The following is a 27,469-nucleotide window of genomic DNA, read 5'->3' on the forward strand; positions in this document are numbered from 1 at the left end:
TGTTTCAGGTACAACATGAAATGGGCAATATGAGTTGTCACATATGTAGTATTTTTAGCATTTTATATTATTGTGTGTGTATATGGAGTGTGTGTGTGTGTGTGTGTGTGTGTATGTATGGAGTGTGTGTGTGGTGTGTGTATGTATGGAGTGTGTGTGTATGTATGGAGTGTGTGTGTGTGTGTGTGTGTGTGTTTATGGAGTGTGTGGTGTGTGTGTGTGTGTGTGGAGTCTGTGTGTGTGTGTGTGTGTATGGAGTGTGTGTGTGGTGTGTGTGTGTGTGTGTGGAGTCTGTGTGTGTGGTGTGTGTGTATGTGTATGTATGGAGTGTGTGTGTGTGTGTGTGTGTGGCATGTATGTGGTGTGTGTATGTATATGTGTGTGTGTGCACCTGTGCATGTGTGTGCACGTGTGTGTGTGTGTCACAGCACATGTGTAGAGGTCAGAGGACATCTGGGAGTTGGTTGTATCTACCCTGGCATCAGAGGATTGAATTCATGCCATCAGACTTGTATTGTACCTCCTCCTGCTCGGTCAGCTCTCCAGCCCTCACTCGTAGCTTTAAGAACCTAGATCTGGAAGGACCGGGAGACGGCTCAGTGGTTAGAGCACTGGCTGCTCTTCCAGAGGACTAGGGTTCAATTCCCAGCAGCCACACAATGGCTCACACGTCCCTGTAACTCCAGTTCCAGGGATTGGATGTACTTCTCTGGCCTCCGTGGGTGCTGCATGCATGTGGTGCACAGACACACACAGGCAAAACAGCCATATGTATAACATAAAAATAAACAAATAAATAAACCCTGCAAACATAAACCAAACCTGTAATGGAAACCCCTCCTATAAAGAAAACTTAAGGTTAACATGTTTTAAAGCGAATTGTCCCAAAGATTTAATGAGGAAATCATCCGAACCATAATTGTTGTTTTTAGAGTAAGGAGACAAGAGTGTCTGATGACCTGCTTCATCAGTCGGTCTGAGCCGGATCACAGAGTCTAACAAAACCTTCCTAACAGCCACAGGCCACTGTGCATACAGAAATCCTCAACAACACGAGCCTTAGCCATCCATCGCTGAGGAGGTGGGGACAGCCAACTTCGAAGAAGGAAGTATTTGTTGGCTCCTGGTTTGAGAAGTCTGTAATCCCGGTTGCCTGGGCCTGTTGCTCTGGGCCCGTGGGGCGGAGACCGGTGGTGGAGAACACAGCCAGGCACTCTTGCCTGGGGCAGCTGGAAAACAGGGGCTGGGCTCGGTCCTTAGACATATCCTGCCAGGCCACACCTAGCAAGGACCTACTACCTCCAAGTAGAACACTCTTCTGAAGTCCCTGTCCTAGGGGCCAGCCACACCGCATGAGAGGTCTGGGGAATACATCCCAATCCAAATCACAGCATGGTAGGAACACTACTGTGGAAACTTGCTTTCATGAAACTCAGTGAGGTCCTGCTGCTTGCCCGACACACAGTAGGGGCTTTATAAGTGTTACTCATTCTCACCCTCCTCCCACAAACGGACAGCTATTTGTCAGCAGCCATGGCTTCCCCTGAGCTGCTTCCGTTTCATGGACTGTTGTCAGGCTCTTTTTATACTGGGGTTTCTGAATACCGTACTTGGGCACGAAGAAAGGAAACAGCGCAGGATTAGACGTTCTCATTTCAAAGCTGCGAAGTGTTGAAACCAACCAGGAAGTGAAGGCAGAGAGCCTGTCCTCCGGGAGCAGGATCAGCTCTTGGCTTCGGCTGCAATGCAGCTGCTACCCCAGCTGTGGACCTGTTTGCCCAACTGCAAAGGATGCTGCCTGCCAAAAGAACGTTCGACTTTACTGAGAACCATGCAGTGCATTTTATTAAGCCCCAACGGTGTGCCAAACTCGTGAAATGTATGGCTCAGCAGTTCGAAATCTAGTCTGAAATAGATACTCATCCTGGTTTTAATATTTATAAAAGGAATAAACAGGCTCTGCACAGAACATTCCCACAGATGATTTGTTGAAATGGTAACAGATTATCTTGAGAAAAAAAATATATTTAAGGCATTCAGGCCAGCACAGCACCATACTCCTGTGTTCTAGACCTGCAGCGGCTAAAGCAGGATGGGGAGTTTGAGGCCAGCCTGGGCTACAAAGTAAGAGCCTGTCTGATATAGATGGGGGAGGAGGGGAGAAATGAAAGGGTGAAGAAAGCAGAAACCTACAAATGTCAGAAGGGGGAAAAGCTTAAATGTTTTCAATGATGTCACGCCTGTGTCCAGGCTAGATATCGGAGGCCAACACTATTATGGAAACCCTGTAACTCATGGGTCACTCATGACTCACATTGTCAACTTACATTTTTTTAAGTATTAACACTAAAGGCTTTATAAACAATTATGTTGAATTTGGCCGGTTAGGATAGGATGAGAAATCATCAACAATTTTTACTTAATAGTGAAATTGGATTGGAGTCAGGCAAGAATAAAAAGTCTTCTAAACCTAAATGTGCAAGGGTCACAATCAAGCTAAGACTCTTTGTTCCTGGAATAGTTTCCAGACGCAGAAGAGGCCCGTGCCTTCAAAAATGCTTGTGGAGAACCCCCCCCCAGGCTGGGAGAGACAGGCCGGGCACGCCTTTGTCTGTCTGAGCTGGACTCTGGTGAGAAGTCGGCTGTTGCTGTCACTCACAGCATTTCGGTTTCAATCCCCACACGTCTTTTCCGAGACCACAGAAGTGGGGCAGGGAGCATGCGTCCCATTGATCAACTCCGCAGTCAAAGCCCGAGCAGACATTCTTGAAGACCAGCCCAGTTGAACAAAGATGTGTGGCCACTAGGGACTCTGCTCCACATATCCCTGCTGTGCACTAAACAATAATTGTATCAGAAATGACATCTTATCCTGCCGATCCATCCATTGCAGAAGTGGGGGCGTGGGGATGTTGAGATGGGTCAGTGGATGACGGTGTTGCTGCCCATCCTGACAACCTGAGCTATCTCCCTGGGACCCATGTGAAAGGCAGATGGAAAGAAAAACTGACTCCACAAAGACACCCTCTGGCTTTTACACACATACTGTGTGGCACACACTCCAGCCCACACTTTATCTCTTCATACATATGTGCAGTTTAAACAGTTGCAGCGCCTTCCCGAGACCCAGCCCGACAATGCAGAGCAGGGTAGAGCCCACAGCTGGATCTGGCTTGCCCAAGGAGCGCCACAGAAGCGCCACACATGACCACACTGCGCACTGTGTCAAGATGATCCGTGTATTATCCAGATGCTGAGTTCTGGGCCCCAAGATCAGGTTGCAGTCTGGACATGGGCATTGTATTGACCAATGTGGTCTCTGATTGGGTGATGAAAGGCTCAACTTGGGAGAGAGGAAGGTGGAACTTGGGATGGAGTAGGGGTCTCAGGACTAGGAGGAGGAGAGAGGAGGTTGACATGAGGCAGGAGGGATCGTGGGGACGGGCCATGAGCACATGACCATTAGGGGCTCCCACTGATGACACCCGTGAAACAAGACTCAGTTGGCAAGTAATGGGGCATATATGTGGTTATTACGGGCCTAGCTGGGTTATAATAGTCTCAGAACTTACCCAGTTTAGGTTTACAGCTTATTAATATATTCTGATGACTCTGTGTTGTTTACTCAAGACCGAAACTCAAGAGCAGAACCCCACCCGACCCTAGAAAAAATACAAGAGCTTTATTTATTTATTTATTTATTTATTGTTTGTTTGTTTGTTTGTTTGTTTGTTTTGTCCAGGGAGTCAGAAAAACAGCAGGTAGGATTGTGGAGAGCGTGTGTAAGCTGTCCTCCGCAGAAAGGACACTGCTGTGCATGGAGAGCGTGTGTAAGCTGTCCTCCGCAGAAAGGACACTGCTGTGGGAGAAGGAGCTGGCAGCGAAGCTGAACGAGCTGAAGAATGAGTTGGAAGAACAGGGCCTCCTTCCGGGAGCAGCCAATGGGGTCTTCAGGTAAATTGGGTGTCAAGGCGGAGCTGCTGAGACGATGCTTCCCGATCCCACCCCATGATCCTCTGCCCATGGCTTTTGCTTCAGGAACAGTTGATGTCATGGTCACGCTCAGATAAATTACACACAACAACAGTTTCCAACGTCTCCCCCCTTGCTTAACGGCTGAGATCAGATGAGACCTGGCTACTAAGGCAGTGTGCACCACAGAGTGTGCCTTTCATGTCTAGAACAGCTACGATGGATAGAGACATCTTATCTACCAACGGGGGAAGTATTAAGCTTTTTCCCTATGTAAGTGAAAAGTTTCCTTTTATGTAACAAACGCTAAAGGCTGACATGATGCTAGATACTTGGTAGTGGGTTCTGGGAAACACTGTTCTGTCGGGGGCCCTTCTGTAGGTCGTTCCTGCTGCTGATCGCCATCAAGTTGCTTCGGAGGAGCAGGAGAACCAGATGGCCAAGTCTTTCTAGCCCAGGCCTGCACAACCATGTTAACATAGAAACCTGCTGGTTTGAGGAAGCATGGTGTGGATGGCCAGGGGCATGGGGCGGTGATGGGGGAAGAGACCATATGTTCATGCATTCTGACTTTATTCTAAAGCTGGTTCTTAAGAACAGGCAGTCCATACGCTTTCCTTGGTGTCTGAGGTAGATCAAGGATGAGGAGTAAGGGAATCTTGGGACCAGGTAGGCCATCACTGGCCTTAATCCTTTATGTGCAAATGAGGCCGAAGTAGCTGTCTTACCACATAAGATCACTCAGTAGTGCACGGTATTTGGGAAACTATGACATATTTTTTAAAAGATTTATTTATTTTATGTATATACACTGTCACTGTCTTCAGACACACCAGAAGAGGGCATCAGATCCCATTACAGATGGTTGTGAGCCACCATGTGGCTGCTGGGATTTGAACTCAGGACCTCTGGGAGAGCAGTTGGTGCTCTTAACTGCTGAGCCATCTCTCCAGTCCCAGACATAAGTACTGATATTGCAGATTTTACACCAGACAAAGACTTCTGAGCTGTGCCACGTGACAGGAAGTTTTCTAAAGGGACTTTGAGAGAACTGTGATGGAATTTCCTGGATACCTACACTTTTCTGGGACCCCAAGCCACCCTCCCCTGTAGCTGTCTGAAACAATCTAAAGGGTGCTGTTTTCTAGGTGTGGTACTAGTTCCAAGGGAAATGGAAGTAAATGCCCACTCCTGGCGAAGCGCATTAGAAATTCCTCTTCCAGGCTGAAAACTCTCCTTCTCGTCCTTACTCTTCCTCGTGACTCCATGTGCTGCATGTGTGCGTGTGTAAGTTCAGGCTGGAGGTCAGAGGACAACCGAGAATGTCAGCCCTCCCCTTCTGCCTTTTGGAGATCGGTCCCTCAGCTGCTACTGTGTATGAGTAGCTTTGCTGCCCTGCACTCCCCCATCTCCATCTCCCCATAAGGAACACTGCACAGACGTGCTCACGGAGTCTGTCTAGACGTGGGTTTACACCTTCACAGTCGCATCACAGGCACCTTGTGACTCTGCCCATCTTTTCTTCTTCCTTTCCTTTTTCCAATTAATTTCTTTAAGTTTTCCAAAATCTTACATTCTTTTTCCATTTAATGCCCTGAGCCCTGGACCCTGCAATAGTCCTGTGTTCACGCTGCCCGCGGAATTCGTGAGCGAATGTTACACAAGCAACACTTGCTGAACTACCAGCATCTCCTGAGCGCTGGCGGCTTGCGCTGTGTGGCCTCCTTCGGGTCATTCACAGGCACTTTGAGGTTAACTGAGAGGAATGGCATAGCTTGAGACACAGTTGAACAGCCAAGCCTGTGACTGCTCAGGCTCCTAGCCAAGGATAGGAGACAGAATGCAAGGGAAACCTGCTGTGACTTCCTGTCAGTAGCTGAGCCCCTTTCTTGTGGACCATTGCTTCTCCTGCTTCATGTAGATCCAGAAAACAGACAGCATACCCGTGATTGGTGGCTGATTTTACTCTCAATATCTTCTTCTTCCTCTCCCTCCTCCTCTCCCTCCTCCCTCCATCCTTCCCTCCTCCCTCACTCTTCATCAAGGTCTAGGAAAAGAGGTAAGAAGTGGATTGTCTCCAGCTTCAAAAGCCTGACACCAAGTGTCCAGGTGGGTGTTTAGGCTTCTGTGGCCCTGGGGACTTGGCCTGAGCCACCCTTGTCCAGTGACCCTGATGATCTTCTCTGTATCATTTCAGTCCTATTATTTGTGCTGTCAAAGTGACAACATGTATTTCCTTTTCTTCCTTCTGTTCCCTTCCCTTAGTACTGGAGACTGAACTGAGGGCTCTGACCATGCAAGACAAGTCACCCTCTAGCCACTGAGCTTCCCCAGCCCCCTCCCCCAGTCTCCAAGCATCTAACAGGACTACTCTCCAACAAGGGAGCACATGATCTGAGGACTCTTGGGGCCAAGCGAATGATACCAAACCAAGCTTACTGCTGTGTTCCTCCAGCTCCCTCAGTGTATCTTAGAAATACCACAGTGGCTCCTTTGCCAACGGCTGCAAAATCCCATCTTGCAAGTGTGGAATCTGCGTCGGGCTGATTCCTAGTGCTGTCAAGCCTCACATTGCCCACTGAGCTCCGTGGGGAGAGGGCTGATCTTCTGTCCCTGAGTTCCACCCCTTCCTCCTGGGGTTGTCAAGCTAAGGAAAGAACCCCCTTCTCCGTGGCTGCTACCTGAGTCCTAGGGTCTAGTCATGTTCCTGAGGCAGCCAGTGTGGCTGAAAGTTTTCTAAAGGATTTCCCATTTGATATTTGTTCGTCATTTCTACCCTCCACCCACGCACCAAGAACATACAAATAAAGACATTTTGCTTCAGAAGTGCCAGTCTTCTGTGTCAGCTAAAAAGATACAGCCAGGTTTGATAAGTACACTGTCTGTCAGACACAAGATTCCCCCTCTGAAAGGAATACAGGCGTGTGGGGAGTGGGAGAGTGGGGGGAGTAGGGGAGTGGGGGAGTGGGGGAGTGGGGGAGTGGGAGAGTGGGGGGAGTGGGGGGAGTGGGGGAGTAAGGGGAGTGGGGGAGTAGGGGGAGTAGGGGAAGTGGGGGAGTGGGGGAGTGGGGGGAGCGGGATGAGTGGGAGAATGGGGGAGTGGGGGAGTGGGGGAGTGGGGGGAGCGGGATGAGTGGGAGAATGGGGGAGTGGGGGAGTAGGGGGAGTGGGGGGAGTGGGGGAGTAAGGGGAGTGGGGGAGTGGGGGAGTGGGGGGAGCGGGATGAGTGGGAGAATGGGGGAGTGGGGGAGTGGGGGAGTGGGGGGAGCGGGATGAGTGGGAGAATGGGGGAGTGGGGGGAGTGGGGGGAGTGGGGGAGTGGGGGAGTAAGGGGAGTGGGGGAGTAGGGGGAGTGGGGGAGTGGGGGAGTGGGGGGAGCGGGATGAGTGGGAGAATGGGGGAGTGGGGGAGTGGGGGAGTGGGAGAGTGGGGGAGTAAGGGGAGTGGGGGAGTAGGGGGAGTGGGGGAGTAAGGGGAGTGGGGGAGTGGGGGAGTGGGGGAGTGGGGGGAGTGGGGGAGTGGGGGGAGTGGGGGAGTGGGGGAGTGGGGGGATAACCCCCAGCATCCCTCCCTGTACTCTAACTGGGCTAAATCAGAGGAGAAAGAAAGTGGCCAGGGAAGGGTTAGATCAGGTATATCAGAAAAAGGTCTGACAAAGACAGAAGAGCCTTCACACACCCGCAATGGGCCCCAGGGGCAAACTCCTTCTGGAAAGGTTGGAAGGGTCACAGAGGGGTCAGGTCGGTCACCTCCTCTATCACAGCTTCCCACGACACGGCTTCTGATGCACAACCCTTCCCGCAGCTCCGTTCGGATCCCGAAGGATGTGGCTCACTTTAGACGTGAACGGGAAGTGGCTCTGAAGAGAACCCTCCAGGTGAGTGGGGGGCTTCAGGAAAACACCTTTGATTTCGCTAACTAGGGAGTTTTTCCCGCAAGAAAAGCCCCCCACCCCCAACCAGCTGGTACTTTTGAACAAAACAGCCCCACATCCCGCTCACTGCTAAGCCAGTGCAAATCATTGTGTCCTTAGATAAATCGATTCTTTGACTTTTGAAATTTGGTAGATTGAAGATGTTTGAAACTCATTCCTTGTTTGGGTTTAGGTGGCAGAATCCAAGCCCCTTGTTATTCAGGCAGATGTCCTGAAGAGGGAGCTAGAGAGCTGCATAAGGAGAGAGTATACGCCGGAAAACCTTCCTCTGCTTCTGTTGCAGGTAGGGTCTTGCGATCTGAAAACACACTTGGAGTATACTGGAAATGTATCAGGGATCTGGCTTTTCGGTAGATCCCGCGGGCAGGTGTTCTGGAGATGGGTAATTTGCAGACTTAGTGTAAATGCTCTCTTCATCGGACACCATTCTGTTCTCACAGCCAAGTTCAGCCTAAACTTGCTGGGCTGAGAGGTGGACAAGGGTCCGCCTAAATACTGCCTGCGAGGAGAAAGACGACCTCCACCCCCCAAAGGCCGGAAAAAACGTTTATTTACGAAAACCTCGCTTAAGAAAATAATTCAGAGTAGGAAAATAGTTTGCATGAAAATTGCTGTAACATTGTAATAAGAGTGAGGGATGGAGAGAAGGAGGGAGGGAGGGAGGGAGGGAGGGAGGGAGGGAGGAGGAAGAAGGCCGGCCAGCCTTACTACGGGCAAGGGAGAAGCAAACCATGGTAGACTGCTGTTTGATAGACTGTTGTTCTACCATCAAATGTTTCTCTTTTTGCAAAGGAATTACTCCGTCTTGCGATAAAACTACGTATGCACGCTTGATAATAGGGATGGAATAAATGATAGAAAAGTCACTGAGTTTAGGCGGTGGGACAGTGAGGCCCTCCTGAACTTTTGTATAGTGCCTCAACTCTGTGTCCTCATGTACTGTTTAAACTTTTTAAATGCTCACTTATTCTTCAGTTCTATTAGACCATTTAATCTACACTGCCGTTTCCCCTCGTGCATAAAAATTAGCTCTTTACTAAGCAGTTAGCATTAATCACAAAAGAAAATGAGATTCTACTTGCAAGTTGAAATGATGTTCATTCAGAATTTCTTCTTTCTATAATTGTCTTCCTTTCTTCTTTCCTACTCTCCCTGCCTGCTTTCCTCCTCCCTCCCCTCCTCCTTTCCTGCTTTCCTTCCTCCCTTCCTGCTTCCTTCCCTGCCTGCCTCCCTCCTCCCTCCCCTCCTCTCTCCCCTCCTCCTTTCCTGCTTTCCTTTCTTCCTTCCTGCTTCCTTCTCTGCCTGCCTGCCTCCCTCCTTCCTTCCATTTTCCTGGCACCGGTCACTTATTTTTGTGTAACAGGGTTTGAAATGGGGGGAGAGGAAGGGCGGGGATGATAGATATTTGTGTCTGGACATAGTCTTGATTTTCAGAATTTGGGGGACAGCAGGCATCTACAGTGGCAGCCTCTCGTGTTTGGTTACCAGAGGCTAAGGACGGGGTTGAACACTAGGATACACAGAATATCCTGCAACTAAGAGTCACAGTGTCTCCGCTGACAACAGTAATAAGGTGGGGAAAGTTCTAGAACAGTCTGGGTTTCTGTCATCTATTCACTGCTGTCTCATCTGGAGACCTTTCTTTAATGTCACCTGTAGTTCACGCCTGCCAGGGACACAGTCTCATGATGTTTTGTTATTTTGTAAAAATTATTTTTTTTCTTTTGTTTTAGAAAGCTATTTTTGCTTGGTTATAGAATTCTGGACTGACAACTTTTATCGTTCATTGTTTTAAAGATGCTACTCTATTCTCTTGTGATTTGAATGGATTCTATCTCTGAACACAATGTATTTTCTGTTCTCTGGCTGTTTTAAGCTTTTAATGATTTTTAGGTGTTTTATTATGATACACACACATAGTGAGTTTTTTTCTTTTTTCTTTTCTTTTCTTTTCTTTTCTTTTTTTTTTTTTTTTTTTTTTTTTTGGCTTGGAGTCAGACTTAACTTTTTCAGATTGTGAATTTATTTACTTATTGTTTACTTACTTCCACACGTCTCTTGGCTTGTCATCAGAGGCTTCATTCCAGGGTCACTTGTACACAACTCACAACGCTCACCTCAAAGGGAACAAGGTGGGATTTATTATGGAACCTGATGTGTGTGACCACGGCCTAGTGACCACGGCCTAGTGACCACGGCCTAGAAGCACAAATCCCGGTTTCCATAAAGTTCTCATAGTAAAACAACGAGGAAAAGTCCCCAATCAAGGCACTTTCAAATGCACTGGTGCAAGTCTCAGGTAGGCAGGTTACAGCAAGTGGGGGTCTCTGTTGCTATCTTGTGGCGTTCTTAGCCTGTCGGTTGGTGAAAGCTAGTGGTCAGTTTGCACATTCCAAAGGATTTACCCAACAGTCACAAAGATGTTAGGTCGGATGCGGTGGGCAAGGAATGGTAATCACAGAGCTAAAGATAGCTCAAGGCAAATTGAAATTCGGCTTTGCCACATTCCAGTTCCCTGAAGTTCTAGTCCGTTAGACAGCCGCCTGGAAGATTCAGTTTAAGAGACAATCTTCTTTTGGTTTTCCAAGCAACTTCTGTTCATACGTGGCTGCATTGTTTCTGAGTCTGGTGAGGGAGAACACCCCTGCTGGAAGATGGGACAGAAGAAAGCTGTTCACTTCCGGGCTGCTCAGGAAGCAGGGAGCTTGTTTTTTAGAACAAAGGTCCTCCCTGCCAAGCCACTAATTTGTGAATCCATATGTAGATTAATCCATTGGTGAGGTCAGAGTCCCATTGATTCTTTCACTTGTCAAAGACTCACCTCTAAACTTTGCTGTTGGGGGGGCGGGGGGGAGCAAGCTTTCAAAATGCAGTGTCTGTGGGAGACCCGTATGGTTTTAATCATACAGTCATGATGCTGATACATATAGATGCTGGGTTAGGGTTCAGGCCTCCAAACATGGACACCGGTGTTTCTCTTCATTGCCTGTGTCTGTTCAGCACAGACAGCAGCAACTGTGTATGGAAGCCCTAGCACTCCAGGAGATGGAGTGGCTGTTCCTGGAGTGGCTGTCCCTGGTGTGGCTGTCCCTGGCCTGACCTTATCTTCTCACTCCATTCTAAGTGGTCATGTGCTCAGAACCATGCATATAGTCCCCGAGGCCCGTCCGGATGACTGCGTTAGCGTTTTTTTGGTGGTTTGATTTCTGACTCATAAAGAAGGCCTTTTCAGTCAAATTTCTCCATGTCCTGAAGACTTGACACATTTTAGGGGCTGGAGAAATAGCTCAGTGGTTAACAGCAACTTAGTGCTTTTACGGAGGACCGGGGCTCAATTCCCAGTACCCAGTAGCTCACACCTGTTTGTAACTCCAGTTTCTGGGGATCTGCTGCCTTCAGGTCCTCAATGCTCACCATGCAAAGGCATAAATTCAGGCAAAACGCTCATGTACGTAAAAAATTTAAAACAAAAAAAACTGTTAAAAGTGAATATTTTGAGTGGCCAGAGGGATAGCTCAGTTATTAAAGGCTAAGACTTTATCCCCAGACATCAGACAAGGCATCAAACATTTTAAAGTAAGACCCTCAAATGAGCCATCAGTTCTGAACACATCTGCTTCCCTCAGTATTCTGGCACTCCATGCCTCCTTTCGGGGACCACAGAAGATTCTAGAAAGGTGGTTGTTTCGCTAAATTAATTATCTCACCAGAAAGAAATGTCTAGCTTCTCCCAGTTTTCTTTATTTGCCTTGGTCCCAGGCCAGATTTCTCATTCTGTTGACAGGTGGAAACCCTGTCAACAGAGACCAGTCCTGGACCAAACCCTGGTCTTTGGCTTGGTGGCACACATCTCTGCGGCTGAGCATCTTTCCGACCTAAGTACTATTTTAACTGTTCATTGAGCAATGAAAGACCTTCTTTCTTAGTGAAACCCCAGCTCCTGTCAACCCTGGCAGGAAATGTAAGTAACTTCTTAGACAGGGAGGTGGGGAGGGTCCTTCTCTAACTTAACTCCATAATATTTTTCCAAACCTGAGAAAGTGGGGCAGAGTCAGACAAGCTTAGGTGAGACCGCACACAGGCACCCCTCCTGATAGCAGAGAGATCTTCAGTTTGGCTTCTTCGGGGGAAGCCATTCTTGCATTACTGTGTGGGTACTTGCATTCAGGACAGCAACACCTCTCTTCGCTATATTGGGAGGTTTCCAGTCTCTCAATAAAAACCCTGCTTTTCTTGGGTCTTTCACTCTAGGCCTGTAAAGAACATTTCCCTTGGTGGGGGGTCTATAGTTGGGTTTCCACTATGGAACGCCTTCTGGATCTATGTTGGTTGCCAGACTTCTAGGAAGCAGGAAGGTCCTGCTGAACAATATCTAGGGCCATATTTTATCTGCTCTCCTGGCCTTTTCCCTTCTCTCCCTCTTCACGTCTCCTCTTCCTCCATCTTTTCTAAGTTTTCTTTAATTCTTACGTTCTTCTTTTTCTTTTTTATTCTGGCCTTTCTTGGTAGTAAGCATAACATTTGTCTTTGGTTCTCTTTGCTTCTTAGGAAACACCTTTAGCTGTTTGCTTTTCCTTTTTTCCTTTAGTAAAGATTCTTTTTCTTCCCTCTTGCTGCCCTGACCTTGTGTATATTATGTGACCCTGGACAACCAGCATGAGAGTGTTTCTTAATTTTTTGAAAACTTTTAAGCGTGTGTCTTAGTCAGGGTTTCTATTCCTGCACAAACATCATGACCAAGAAGCAAGTTGGGGAGGAAAGGGTTTATTCAGCTTACACTTCCACATTGCTGTTCATCACCAAAGGAAGTCAGGACTGGAACTCAAGCAGGTCAGGAAGCAGGAGCTGATGCAGAGGCCATGGAGAGATGTCCCTTACTGGCTTGCTCAGCCTGCTTTCTTATAGAACCAGGTCTACCAGCCCAGGGATGGCACCACCCACAGTGGGCTGGGCCCTCCCCCCTTGATCACTAGTTGAGAAAATGCCTTACAGCTGGATCTCATGGAGGCATTTCCTCAACTGAGGCTCCTTTCTCTGTGATAACTCCAGCTCTTGTCAAGTTGACACAGAACCAGCCAGCACAGCACGGCTTCCTTAAATAGAGTTTTCTGGGTTCTGGAAGGGTAGCTGGGTGTCAGACTTCATGCTTAGCTTGTACTCATCCCTGAGTTCATCCCCCAGCACCAGAACCTACTATTCTGCTTGCATCCTCTTTACACCGCCTAAGCTGCACGCCCACCACAGCATCCCATATCACCTCATACAGACCAAGAGCCTGTTCCCTTTGGCTTTTTCCTTGTTTGCCGTTAGGACTTTATTTTGTGAAGTTTCTTCAAGGTTCCCAGCTTTTAGTGTTGTTCTTGTTGTTTTGCTTTTGTTTTTCAAGACAGGGTTTCTCTGTGTAGCCCTGGCTGTCCTGGATCTCGCTCTGTAGACCAGGCTGGCCTCGAACTCGGGGACCCTCTGCCTCTGCTTCCTCTGTGCTGCGATTAAATGCATGTGCCACCACCACAGGTCCCAGATCTTCACTCTAGCATAGTTTGTCCTTATTATCAAACCCTGGTGCTGACGCCGGATGTCTTGGGTATCCAGGGGAACTACCACACTGGTGGCTGGAACTTCTAGAGTTGTTGGGCGTGGCCCCAGCCAGCTTTTCTTTACACAGTGTCCTGCAGTGTCACCTGCTGCTCACAGGACACAGCACAGATCTGTGGGGATATAAGCAGGTTTTGGAGCCGCTGACTGGCTTCCTTTTCTCCAGCTCTGCCCCTCACATTTCAAGTCCTCCCTCCTTAACTGAGTCCCCTCTCGGTTTCCTCTCCTCCCTGTGCAGAAGAAGCTCAGCAGCATGAATAAGGTTCTCGGCTCTAGGGAGCCATGACAGTGTGGTTCTTGTCTCTCAGGGACCCTGGCACCAATGTTGTCCGGGGCCAGAAAGCAGTTGCCGCAAATATTCTGTCAAATTTTCTACTCATGATGAAAGAATGTGACCGGCCTCATTTCTTCACAAACAGTGTCATTTTTATCGCTGAATATCTGTATGACTTCCCTCAAATGCATAATTCTCCTGCCTCAGCCTCTTGAATACTAGGACTATAAACATGTGCTACTGCTTTTATTTTAATTGTAAGAAAGATTTCCAGTCTGATTTTATAAACCATCATCTTATTTTATTCTTTTTTATTATTACTCCGTGAATGTATGTGTATAGGAACATGTGGAGGTCGGTGGACAATATTGATTGAGTTACTTCCTATTTTCCATCTCCACGGGGGCCTCAGGGATCAAATTGGGGTGATCACGATCACATAAGAACTTCCCTTACCCTTACCACCTCTCTGGGCCATTAATCTTACTTGTAATGAACTTTTTCACTCACAGCTTTAGGTATGTGTGCGTGTGTGTGTGTGTGTGTGTGTGTGTGTGTGTGTGTGTACATGGATGCATGGTACATGTGTGTGCTTGTATGTTTCCTACAGGAAAACCTCAGGTGTCAATCCTCAGGTGCTGTTGACCTTATTCTTTGGAGACAGGATTTCTCACTTGGAATTCTCCCTGTCTCTGCCCCCTGGTGTTCTGAGTACCACCACAGCTGGCTTTGCCTTTTCTTTCCTCCTTAGCACAAGTCTGGAGATGAAACTCGGGTTTCCGTAAAGCATTTCTCCCACCCATAATTTCAGTTTTTTAATCCAAAATTTCAGCTCGACTTTCACCCTCTGATACCCTAACTCACTGCCAGTAACGGATGAAGGAGTTTATGATCAGCTAATTCAGCAGCAGATCCCAGACATTTAGACACATCTACTTGGTCTTCTTGCTTTACATCTGAGGGATCTTGAGCCAGACTTCATCTGATGGTGTTCCTGTAGGGGAAAAAAAAGTGTTTTTCAAAGTGGTCAGCTTGATTTACCTGTCATTAATGCTTTTACTGCTCGTTCGGGCTTCCTCCTGTAATTATCACCTCGTAAGTGCTTGTTTTTGTTGTTGGTAAAGTATTACACAGAGAGGATTACGCAGCTGGGCCAGAGTAAATATTTGCACATGCTGAGGTGGAAGAGGCTCTGCCAGACCAGTAAGACCATGGAAGAGCTCCACCCTCTTTACAAGGTAGGGAGCTGGGGAGCGGAAGCTGCGGGAGATTATGTATCTGTGAATGTGCGTGAGTACATGTGCATGCACATGTAATGAGGTACATGTATGTACACATGTATATGTGATATATGTAGTTTTTAAAAGATTTTATTTTCATTTTCAATTGTGTTTATGTGTGTACATTTGTCCACTGTATGCAATGCTCATGGACGCCAGAAGAGGGCAGCAGATCCCCCTAAAACTGGGGGTTATGGGGGGGCTGCCTGTTGTGAGTGCTGGAAACCCTGGTCTCCTAGTGCAGTAACCACTGAGCCATCTCCAGTGGCTTTATATATGTATTTTCTTTATATATCTTTATATTTCTTTATATATCGCCTGTTGTTGTTGTAGAGGGCAGTGTGGCCGTGATATCTGCCATCCCATTGGTTGCTCCGGGTGGTCCTGATGTCCTCACAGCTCCATGTGTGTACCCTGAAGCCGCTTGCTGGGTTGAAGGCCTTCCTAATAGACGACCAGTGTTTGTTTAAGTGCATACAAGGGGCTGTGCTCCTCAGCCGGGACCTCCAAACACGCTCCCAAGTCCACTTGAATGTGGTGGTCAAGTTTCCAGGACTCTAGACACAGGTGGCAGTCTGCCTTTCTTTCTAAAAGCACGTCACAACTAATGTGCTCTGCCATAAAGCAACAGAAGACAGAGACCCGTACTTTTGTTATTGTTGTTGAGTTAGGGGCTTAGTACATAGCCTGGGCTGTCTAGGAATTCACGGTGTAGCCCAGGCTGGCCCAAAGTCACATCAATCCATTTGCCTTGGGTTCTCAAGTGCTTGGATTAAAGGTCTGTACCATAATGCCACAAAAAGATTCCTACTTTGAAGCACGAGCCCTGATGTAATTACATAGGAGATGTGCATTTTATTCTTGTAGACTTGGCCAAGGTAGGAAGATCAGAGGGGGACTCCTGGTACCAGATGCCCTCCCGAACTGTTACCTTGCTGTCCCTCAGAGTTGGGAGAGTAAGACACTTCCTCTCTCAAATGAATCCAAGCTGTAGAAGAATCTGGGGTTTGCAAAAAGTTCCTTCTTCGACCCCCAGGCAGCGTTGCAGAGAACAAGGCTTGCCAGCAGCCCATGGTGTGTGTGTGTATCTCTCTTAAACAGAAACAAATCGACTACATCATGCAGGAGTTCAATGACTCAGTTCAGAGAGCAGAAAGACTCTCGGTTGCTAGAGAAAACTTCCTTATGGGCAAAACCAACCCTCTGGACCTCGTAACTCCGGAGGACCTGGTGATTTACACCAGGTGGTTAGTGTGCCACCTGCACGCTCTCGGGACCATTCACCACTATCTGCAGGTAGGAACCTTAGTGTGCAGGGGAAGGGGATGCACAGTGCCCCCACATGGGGGAACATTTTCCAGCCAACACTCTGTCAATTTGGCTCTTTCAGAGAAACCTCTCGTTCTGCTTTGTGTCCGTTTAGTTCTTGCTCCAGTTGGTTTCTTAGGATTCACGGTCCTCCATTTGGACACATTCTTTTACTTGGCAGAACGTAATGAGGAAGTGTCAGGATGCTTGTCCTGGGCCGTGTGGCAAAGCCCTGACCTTTGCTAAAAAGTAACAGGTCCTGTGCTGGTTGGAAGGTGGGGGTGGGGGTGGAGTAAATTTCTATTACAGTATGATGGGGTAAGAAACAGAAGCTAGGCTGGACATGGTGGAGTTCTCTAATCCCAGTGGCTGTGTCTGGAGATTCTTGATTCTGAGGCCACGCTGGGATCTACGGTGGGTTAAAGATTAACCTTGTACACAGTAAGAACCTGTCACGGAAAATTATGCCTAGTAATAAAGTGCATAGTTAAGGTAGCTTTCGTAGCTCAGGTGTGGAGCATGCGCCACAGCTTGAGCAGGGTTAGGAGGGAGTTGAGTCCCCAGCCTTGCTAGAGGACAGGATGTCGTGAGGAGAGTTATGAGGGTGATGCCCTAAGTCGAGTTAGAGGATCCCCCAGAGAAACCCAGTGATCACCCAACTCTATGCCCTCTGCAGAGCCAGCCAGCTGCTGCGGTCTGTAATTCCTTCTCCTCTGTCACATGAGAGCACAACCATGCACTCCTACATCTGGGTCTTCCTCTTCACACCCTGAGCACCTCATCCTGCGCCTTCCCCACTCATTTCCATGACCACCGTGGGACCGGAAGTGCCTCCTGGTTGGTGGCAGTTGTGTCTCCAGGCTTCAGCCTCTCTCACTGGGAAGGTTTCTGGAATTTTAGCCTTGTCCCCCTCCTCCTCTGTCACGACAAAAGGCCGGAACATCCGGAGAATCTGGGCTGACCCGGGCCCTCTTGGATGTGTCTCTCTAGGCCCTCCAGTATTTGCCCATCTCCAGCGTGCTAAGTCTAGCTGAGAGGCAAGTCTCTGGATTTAGTGAGGAAAATGGGAACGTCTGTGTCACTGACCGTAATGATGTACCTCCTCCTCTGGATCCCAGGGTTTCAGGTGAGGCACTGGCCTTTACCAGGGTAGAGTGGAAGGCTGTGTTTCTTTACCAGGGTAGAGTGGAAGGCTGTGTTTTGTGCGTGGTCTGTGACTCAGGTTGGTTTCTATTTTTTGCAACAGAACACCACCAAATTGGGGAGGAGAGGGTGTATTTGGCTTACACTTCCATATTGCCCAGAATTGCAAGGAGGTCAGGACTGGAACTCAGGCAAGGCGGGGTCCTCAAAGCAGGAGCTGACGCAGAATCCATGATGGGGCACTGCTTATAGGCTTGCTTTTCATGGCTCACTTAGTTTGCTTTCTTACAGAGCCCAGATCCACCAGCCCAGGGATGGCTCCACCCACAGGGGGCGGGCTCTCCCCTGTCAATCACTAAAGAGAGATTGTTTTACAGCCGGATCTTATGGAGGCATTTTCCCACTGAGGTTCCCTAATTTCAAATAACTTTGGCTTCTGTCAAGTTGACGTAAGACTATCCGGGCCTGTTCTGTACCATTATCTTCCTATATGCCAAAAGTTCTATCTTTGTAATAAGTCGCAGTTTGATATTAATATTTTCTGATAGAAAGCAATAGCCATGACCTTAGATGCTTTTGTGTGTGTGTGTGTGTGTGTGTCCATCTTTATAATTAAGCAGGTTAAGAGGCAAATTATATGTTTCTGTCACGCCTCCCGTGGTCCTGCGTGTCACCTTCTTAGGCCCCGGTTTGCTCGTTGTCTACTAATCCTTTCAGATGAAATGATTTCTGAGGCTCGGTTCAGGTTTTGTGTTACACATCTGCCAGAGAATTTAGTAGTCAGGATCAGTTTCAGCCTCTCTGCCCTTACGTTGTGCTCTGGAAAACTGAGGAGCCTGATCAGGTTTCTGCTGAGTGCCCTCGAGTGACATTCCCATTATATACAAAATTTCCCAGGAGCTCTGGTGGGTTTCTCTTGTGGGCTGTGAGACATTGGAAGCATTTGCACTTCCCTAGGAAAGCTCGTGGGGGCTGGGAGCTGGGTGGGGGCTGGGAGCTGGGTGGCAAGAAAGCCCAGACTGGTAAGGCTCAGGCTAGCCTGGCACAGGGTCAGGAGAGAGCAAAATGTCCTCTGCCAGCAGAGGGCCTGCTTCCAAATCTCTCCAAGGCCATCTGCTGTCTCTCCCGCCTCACACTCTTGATTTTGGACAATTTTCAGGGCCAGAGAGAACAGACGCTGCGTTTGTCCTGCCTCAGCACATGACAGACAGGGATGATCTCAAACCTCAGCTGACACTTCTGCTCCCACATTTCCACATCCCCTACGACGTGCAGAAGCTGAGGGACTCGGCTGCAGAGATGGAACTCTTCTCTTTGGTACACAGTGCTCTCTTACTATAAAGATCCTGGTTGGAGGGAAGTCCCAGTGTTTGCCACAAAGTTCCTCGTTCGTTTGTTTGTTTGAGACAGGAACTTGTGTGGCATGGGTTGGCCTCAAAGTAACTGTGAGGTGGAGGATAACCTTGAACTCCCGAAACCCCCACCCCACCTCCAGAGTGTGCAGCCACATACGACACAAAACTGCTTTCTTCCATGAATGCTTGTTTCTACAGTAATAACGCATAATGTAATAAGCCATCTTCCAGTTAGGAAGAGCTTCCTTCCCATGAGAATAGCAAGAGCTTCTGGTGATAGCGAAGCCAGAGGGATTTTACCTTCTGGGCTTTTCCCCCTGTAGATTTTAGAGAAAAGGAAGGAGGGTATGGGCTAAGAAGATATAAATGGACCCGGGGTTGGACAGACATGCCTGGGAGAGTTGTCAAGCATCTACAGCCCCAAGTCTGATTATTTGCAAGTTAGAAATGATCAGCTGGGTGTCCTGATCAGGCACAAATCTCACCTGGGTGGATTTGAATGACCTCAGGATAGGCAGTCGCCATTTTCTCAGCTCTCTGGCCCCACTAAGTGCTGCTGCTCCCAGGGCCCTCCCTGCACCTGTGCTGGGGCGAGGAGCTCACTTGACAGAGTGCTGACCTTGAAGACCTGACTTGTTTCCATGCCAGCTTCATTTACAGAATCTTGCTTTTTGTCTGTAACCCACATTCTTTAAGCTCACTGGACCCAGCGCGATCTCATTCCTCTGGCTTTTTATGAAATGGTGTGTAACTTTTGCCTCCCACCCCTCCTCCTCCTCTTCCTCCTCCACCTCCTCCTCCTTCTTCCCCCATCCCTCCTCCTCCTTTTGATAGTATTTTATGTAGCTTAGTGTCCTAGTTATAATGTTGCAGTCATGAAACACCAGGACTAAAAGCAACTTGGAGGGGAGTTTGTCCGGCTCACACTTCCATATCATAGTCTACTGAGGGAAGCCAAGGCAGACATTCAAACAAAGCAGGAACCTGGAGGCAGGAGCTGATGCAGAGGCCACAGAGGGGTGCTGCCTTCTGGCTTGCTCCTCGTGGTTTGCTCAGCTCGCTTTCTTATAGAACCCAGGACCACCAGTCCTCGCTGTAAGCAAGGTTTCAGTGAAACCACTGAACTAGGCCGCTCGGTGGGTAGAAAGGTTTATTGGGGATTAAGCCGCGGATGCAGTCTCTGGTGCAGAGAGTGGCAAACTGGCAGCTGGGACAGGATTTTAAGGAGATAGGTAGCAGCCCTGGGGGTGGCGGTGGGGGGCAGTGTGAGCCAGAGCAGTCTAGAAGCTAGCATGGGAACTTTGATCTCTTTCAGGCTTGAGTTAATCAGGAACTAGATGTTCCACTGCCAGAGGTACTTGGCTGTAGGAGGCAGAGAATGGACAAACTGAAATGTGCCTTATAAGATCCCTGAGAAACACTGAGCCTATCCTCCTGTTTGCCCAATCAGAGTCCATCCCGAGCTGAGCCCAGACTGTCGTTAGGACGTTGTCAGCCATACTGCCATTTTGGTAGCCTGCTTTAGACCTAATAGTCACTAGTCAGGAAAATGCCCAACAGACTTGCCTACAGCAAGCCTTCTAAGGAAGGCATTTTCTCAGTGGAGGCTTCCTCTCTGATTCCTAGCTGGTGTCTCGCCAGCACACTCAGGCTAGTGACAAAACTCATGGCAAGAGTTCCCAGCTTTGGTTTTCTTAGAGCAACGCTGTGAGGAATGTTAGCTATGTTCCCAAGATGATTAATCACAGTCTAGTGCATGCATGCACATGTGTGTGTGTTATACATGCATTCGTGTATGTGTGTGTGTGTGTGTGTGTGTGTGTTTCTGGGTTTAAGGCCCAAGGTCAGGGTCAGCCAACTGTAGCCTGCAGGCCACTACCTGTTTTTCCAAAATAAAGCTCCGTTGGGAGTCACCTGTCATGGTCCATCCCTACTATTGAAACAACATGCCACAAACTAAGTGTCTATACCAACAGTTTCTTATTGTTTTGATGGTTGAGACATGGGGAAGACTTTCTGGTTCACAGATGTTACCTTTGAATGTGTGTACGTGTGTGTGTGTGTGTGTGCGCGCGCGCGCGCACACACACGTGCGCCTTCCCCAGTACTGGGCAAAGGTCTCTCAAAGCCTAATCCTGTTCATAAGAACTAATACACTAATACACCCCTCTCACACACACACACAAGTGCTGGCTTCTAGTCCCTTGACCAGGGGAGGTGGGGTTAGGACTGAAGCACACTGATTTGTGAAAACACAAATCTGCAGACGCCAGCCTCCTCGTGCCTGTGTGTGTGATATCGGCGGCTGCTTTCACATCACAGTGCAAGCCTGAAGAGTCGTGGTTTGCAAAAGCTGAAATATTAAGTGTCTGGCCCCTTAAGAAAGGATTTTGCTGCTCAACTCTAGACTAGCATCTCTCTCAACACCCTGCCACGATTGGGTGTGTCCACGGCACTGGTGCCTACGAGTCACACACAGGCGTGGAATGATTGAGGTGTAATTAGTGCAGGAGAGGAAGCAAATGCTCACACTGATTTCACTTTAACTAGCTTATACTGAGATGGTGGGTGACCAAGCCTTCCTGGGGGCGGCATTGAGATGCCTGCGGTGTTGTGGAACTGTCCCAGTACACGTTGGCTGAGCACAGTGGACAAGAAAGGAGCTGGAAGTAGGAAGTCAGCCCTGAAGCCTCTGCTGGAAGGAGTGGGAAGGGAAGGGAGCAGGCCCTTAGGTTCAGTGTTAGCAACTAAGCTCTACCCGCTGGGCAGGCTGCAGAAAGCAGGGTTTGTTTAACACTCAGAAGTTCCAGTTCCCCATGTGCTCAGAAAAACACCTTCCCAGTTTACTTCTTGTTTATGTTTAGAGTCCAACCCCAAACACAGACAAGTGGATGTGGTAACGCGCTTCCGACATTTGGCACAGACTCTCAGTAGAGGTGAGGCTGGTTCTACTGGATGAGAGCTTGTGCCACGCAGAGACGTCCGTGTCAAGGACTGTCATCACAAAGACCTCTTCATGAGTCAGTTTCCCTCCAGGGCTATTTCAAGGATGATCAGTAAGGGCTGGAGAGATGGCTCCACAGTTAAGAGCCCCAGCTTCTCTCCCAAAGTACCTAAATTTGGTTCTCAGCAGCCAGAACCATGGCAGCTCACAACCATTTATAACTCCAGTCTCAGGAGATCTGACACCTTCTTCTGGCCTCCCAGAGCACTAATACAAGTGGAGCATAAATATACATGCAGGCAAGACACATGTGCACATAAAATAAAAAGTAAAAGATGAGAGAAAAGAAGAGGGGGAGGGGAGAGAGGGGGAGGAAAAGGATGGGGGAGAAAGAGGAGAGGGATGGGAAGGAAGAGGAGGGGAGTAAGAGGTGAAGAGGGGGAGGAAGAGAAGGAGGGGAGGGGAAGGAAGAGGATGGGGGAGGGGAAAGGGAAGGGAGAGGAAGAGGAGGGGGAAGAAGAGGAGGAGAGGGGGAGGAAGAGGAGAGAGAGGGGAAGGGAGGAGGAGAAAGAAGAGAAGGGGGAGGGGAAGGGAGGAGGAGGAAGAGGAGGGGGAAGAAGAGGAGGAGAGGGGGAGGAAGAGGAGAGGGAGGGGAAGGGAGGAGGGGAAAGAAGAGAAGGGGAGGGGAAGGGAGGAGGAGGAAGAGGAGAAGAGGGGGAGGCTGTTTTCAGAGATCAGAGACACTTTCATCTGAGGCTTCACTTCTCTCTTGCTGTTCATTTTTCCCCTCCTTTTTCTTTTTGTACATGTGTGTGATGAGCATGTATTTGTGTGCAGTGCAGGCCTGGGCACATGTGTGTGAAGACCAGAAGAGGAAGTTGGTGTCCTGATCTATTGCTCTCCGCCTTATTCCCTCACTCAGACTCTTCCACTGAACATGGAGCTGGGCTGGTGTCAGTAAGACTCAGTGAGCTCCTATTTCCAAACCCAGCAGGGCAGCAAATCTCCCCTCCTTCATCCTCTTCCTCCTCTTCCTCCTCTTCCTCCTCTTCTTCTCTTCCTCCTCTTCCTCCTCTTCCTCCTCTTCCTTCTCTCCCTCAGCCCCCTTCTTCTCCCCCTTCTTCATTTTTTTATTAAAATTTAAGAGAAAAACCTCCAGAACAGATGATCTATAAATCTCAGCAGGTGCCCAAGAAGGAAACTAGAGAAAAATGAGAGTCATGATGTTGAGTTGGTCACAGAGGTGAGCTGCGTGGCAGGCAAGCACCCAGCTGTCCAGGGAGGAGAGTCCAGAGAGTCAGTGAAGTGTTAGGCAGAGCATGCTTATAGTAGACAACGAGAGAAGAAAGCAGGCTCTGCTTCTCTGAGCACTTTGGAAAAGCAGGCAGCTTCTGAAGCGCTGTGGCTGTAGCTTGCTGTTTCTCTCTTCTCAATCCTCTTTAGGTTTCTCAAAGCTTCCAAAGCATCTTCATGGAGCAACAGAGGATGTGGACATTCCCGGACTATGAGGCAGGAAGAGTTAAAGTGCAGAACCCAACTATGTCAGGACCTGCAACCACCCTGAAAAAGAGAGCCACGTGGGTTCCCTTTGTGAAGGTAAGGAGGCTGCAGTGGACAGTCACCTAAGGTGAGGTCAGCGATGCTAAAGCCTTTCCTCCAAGTGAGCAGGCACCCTTCAGAACCAGGCCTTTCTGGCTCTCTTAGTACCCTGAACAAACTGCCCTGCAGTACCTATGTACCATGCTGCCTGTCGTCAGTGGAGACCACTCCAAACACCTCATCCCGAGCACTGGGCCCTTTCTGTTCTCTTCCTGCCTTAGCTCTTTGTTGAAGGTAGTCAAGAAATCTGAATTTATTCCTTCTTTCATTTACTTATTTTTTTTTTTTAGATGTTTGTTATACAAGGCAGAATTTTCAAATAGCCCAGGCTGGCCTTGTTCAGTATACTATGTAGCCAAGGATTGCCTTCAATTCTGGCCCTTCTACCTCAGCTTCCTTAGTGCTAGGGTTACAGATTTGTGCCACTATGCTTAGCTAAAACTCCTCCCCCAACACACACACACACACACACACACACACACACACACACAAAACTTTTGAGAGAGGGCCTTACTCCGTAGCCCAAGCTGACCTTGAATTCATGGCCATATTCCTGCCTTGGCCTCTCAAGTGCTGGGAATTACAGGTTTGTCACTATATTTCATATATCCAGAAATATAAATGATTAATGGAAAGCCAATACTTTGGTTTAAAACTGGGACTGGATTTTTACCACGCCATGCCCTTGGTGCTAAAGATCGGGATTCACAAACTTTGCCTGTCCACCAGGATTAAAGCCTATGGCAGTAGTTGGCATGAACTGCAACTAGGTCTCATCAGTCCAAGCTCTAGAAAGAGCCAGAAACACCGGGTTAGCAGATTCAGAAATCCAAAGGGTCCTGAGAGCCCATAGTCAAGGTGTAAGTTACTATACCACCTCCCGGCTGTGGTGGCACGTTTGTCATCCCAGCACTCAGGAGGCTGAGCAGGGGTGATGGCCACCAGTTCAGAAGCAGCCTAGCTATACTGTGAGCTCCAGCTCAGCTTGGAATACAGTAGTTCCAGCTACAGAGTGAGACCTTATTTCACGAAAAGAAAGAACAAAAGGAAACACACCCAAACCCAGAGTCCTGTTTTATTGCATTCTGTTTGTTTGTTTGTTTAAAGATGCCCTGTTTATTGTATATGATTGATTTATAAACATCAACCATCAGGATCAGAAGAGTTAGATGTCTGTGTGAGTAATGTCTGTGTAACACAACTCCCCCACTGTGTCACAGGTAGTAGTGTAGGATTAAGACATAGCCTGCACCTTAGGATTCTGTTTAGGGAGTGTTTTTACTGACAAAAAGGACAGTGAACACAGCTCTGAAACACACATACACACATATACACACACACAGGCGTGCATAACACACTAACATGCTTCACACACACAAAAGAGGCACCTGTTTTTGAGTGTCCACAAGGAAGAATGTTGTCTTGTTCTGCCTTGGCTGGGAATGTGTCCACTGTCCCCCGACTCTGTGCCTGTATATGAGTGACCATGATTCACAATGGGGTCACAAATACATTTTAATGAGTAGGAAGAATTGAAAATATAGAATCCATGTTTGATAAAGTTTGATGGTAATATGAAAGAAAGGAGTCTCTTTTTAAAGATTTTGTGTGTGTGTGTGTGTGTGTGTGTGTGTGTGTGTGTGTGTGTGTGTGTGTGTATCACAAGCCTGCAGGTACCACTGTAGGCCAGAAGAGGGCATCAGATTCCCTGGAACTTGAGCTATAAGTAGTTATAAGCTCTGGGGACCAAACTCTGATTTGATGCTCTTGTTTATTCAAGCTGCTTTGACAAAGTACCATGAAGCATGTAGTTAATAAGCAAAGTAGCTTTGCTCTTTTACATTTCTGGAAGCTGAGCAGGTCTGCCTGCTATCATGGTTGGAATCTCTCAAAGACACTCTTCCAAGCTACAAGTACTGAATTTTTACCATTGCCTTCTGTGGCAGGAGAGACAGCAGCCTTGGGCTTTTTTTTTTTTCTTACAACTTTATTTTAAAAAAGAGAGCTACATGTACAGATTTTTAAAGGCATTTGGCATAACACTATATGAATATATTTTTGTCAGTACTTAATTCTTTAGAGGTTTGATAGTATGCATTGAAATTTTACTAGTTACCATAAGCATAAAGTACATGTAGAACAGAACGTAACATGGAGACAGGCAGAGTTTTCTTGGTGTGTATAGATTAAACATAATGATTTTTGAATACCAAAAATTGCCACAAAGTTATATTATTAGCTCTTGGATTGATAATGATTTAAGGTCCAGGTGTACCATACTCTGAGAGGGTGCTATCCTGGATCTCCTGGACATTTTGGGTTAGGAGCTTTTGGGTTTTTGCATCTTCTCTGAATGTTTTGTCTATGTTTTCAATGTTGTCTTCAGCCCCTGAAATTCTCTCTTCCATCTCTTGTAGTCTGTTGGAGATGCTTGCATCTGTGACTCCTGATTTCTTTTTTAGGTTATCCATCTCCAGGGTTGTCTCTGTTTGTGTTTTCTTTATTGTTTCTATTTCTATTCTCAATTTCTTCATCTCTTTGGTTGTGTTTTCTTCTAGTTCTTTGAGTGATTTTCATGTTTCCTCTTTAAAAGCTTCTATTTGCTTATGGTTTTCCTCCTGTACTTGTTTAAGGGAGTTATTCATGCTCTTCACTAAGATCTCCATCATCATCTTGAGGTATGATTTCAGGTCTGAGTCTTCTTTTTCTGGAGTGTTTGGCAATCCACTGCTCTCTGCGGTGGGAGAGCTGGGTTCTGATGTTGCCACATTGTTCTGGTTTCCACTGCTTAAGTTCTTTGTTTTCCTCTTGCCATCTTGTCTGTGGTTATATGTGGTCTTGTTGTCAGTGACTGGCACCTGTCTCTCCCGTGGATCTGAGGGCCCGTGGGCTCAGGAAGAAAATTGCTTCTGAGCTTTTTGTGGGCAAGCAGTGAGTTCTGGTGGCAGGTACTCAGTTGTCTTTGTGGGCTCAGGTCGGGGAGCTCTTGTGAGGCTGCTCTGGGAGCTCAGCCCTGTGCCCACAGGTCCTGATACTAGTGGTGGGGACCTGGCTCTTTCTCCAGGACAAAATGGACCCTTTTCCAGCGAGTACAGCACTCTCTGCTCACTGAGAACTCATGGTGTGCCCTCCCTGGGCCTTTGTGTCAGGTTCACCTCTGGTCCGGGTGTAAAAGCACCCTGGAAGTGATATTCCAGAACAGCCTTCCCCAGGCAGATCAGGATTCTCTCTGACACAGTCTGGGACACCGCCTCCAAGCACTCTCTGTGCTCTGGGTACTCACTGCACAACCTCACTAGGTCTGTACCCCAGGTTACCTGCTGGTCTAGGTGGAAGAGCTTCTTGGTGTCAAGTCCACTGGCAAAGCCTTTCCGGGTGGGCAGATCCGGATACTCCCTTACTGCGGGCCGGGAAGGAACTTTTGCCACAAGCACCACCGCCAAGCACTGTCTGTGTTCTGGGTGCTCACGCCCAGCCTCCCCAGGCATGTGCCTCAGGTTATCTGCTGGCCCAAGTGGCAGGGTGCCTGGGTCCAGGAGCACAGCCTTTCCCAGCAGATCTGGGTACTCTCTTACTGTGGGCCTGAAAGGAACCTTTGCCACAAGCACCATCACCAAGCGCGCCCTGCATTCTGGGTACTTAGTGCACAACCTCACTAGGTCTGTGCCCCAAGTTACCTGCTGGTCTAGGTGGCAGGGTGCCCGGGCACCTGGTCTGGGAGCACAGTGTTTCCGGGCGGATCCGGATACTCCTTTACTGTGGGCCAGAAAGGAACTTTTGTCACAAGCACCTCTGCCAAGCACTGTCTGTGTTCTGGGTGCTCACCACAGCCTTCCCAGGCCTGTGCCCCAGATTATCTGCTGGTCCAAGTGGCAGAGCGTCTGGGCGTCTGGTCCGCAAGCACAGCGTTTCCGGGCAGATCTGGAAACTCCCTTACTGCTGGTCTAGGTGGAAGAGCTCTTGGCTTCAGGTCCGCCAGCAAAGCCTTTCCGGGTGGGCGGATCCGGATACTCTCTTACTGCTGGTCTAGGTGGCAGAGCGCCTGGGCGTCTGGTCAGGGAGCAC

The 27,469-nt window shown here is 48.3% G+C and overlaps 1 protein-coding gene across 1 annotated transcript in view; it reads left to right on the forward strand.

Annotated features, from left to right (window-relative positions):
• Positions 1 to 3,817: 3,817 nt before the first annotated feature.
• The window catches only part of LOC308437146 (uncharacterized protein), a gene marked incomplete at its 5' end in the record, with an annotated part of 152,625 nt that continues 128,973 nt past the window's right edge, over positions 3,818 to 27,469 (forward strand). Inside the window, 8 exons of the mRNA XM_080938202.1 lie at positions 3,818 to 3,954; positions 7,777 to 7,849; positions 8,079 to 8,189; positions 14,900 to 15,013; positions 16,157 to 16,351; positions 17,354 to 17,489; positions 18,666 to 18,823; positions 23,249 to 23,401. Of these exons, the coding sequence (XP_080794328.1) occupies positions 3,818 to 3,954; positions 7,777 to 7,849; positions 8,079 to 8,189; positions 14,900 to 15,013; positions 16,157 to 16,351; positions 17,354 to 17,489; positions 18,666 to 18,823; positions 23,249 to 23,401 (1,077 nt within the window). The remainder of the gene's footprint in view (positions 3,955 to 7,776; positions 7,850 to 8,078; positions 8,190 to 14,899; positions 15,014 to 16,156; positions 16,352 to 17,353; positions 17,490 to 18,665; positions 18,824 to 23,248; positions 23,402 to 27,469) is intronic.

Source organism: Micromys minutus (assembly GCF_963924665.1).
Source record: "Micromys minutus genome assembly, chromosome: 25".
Taxonomy (NCBI): domain Eukaryota; kingdom Metazoa; phylum Chordata; class Mammalia; order Rodentia; family Muridae; genus Micromys; species Micromys minutus.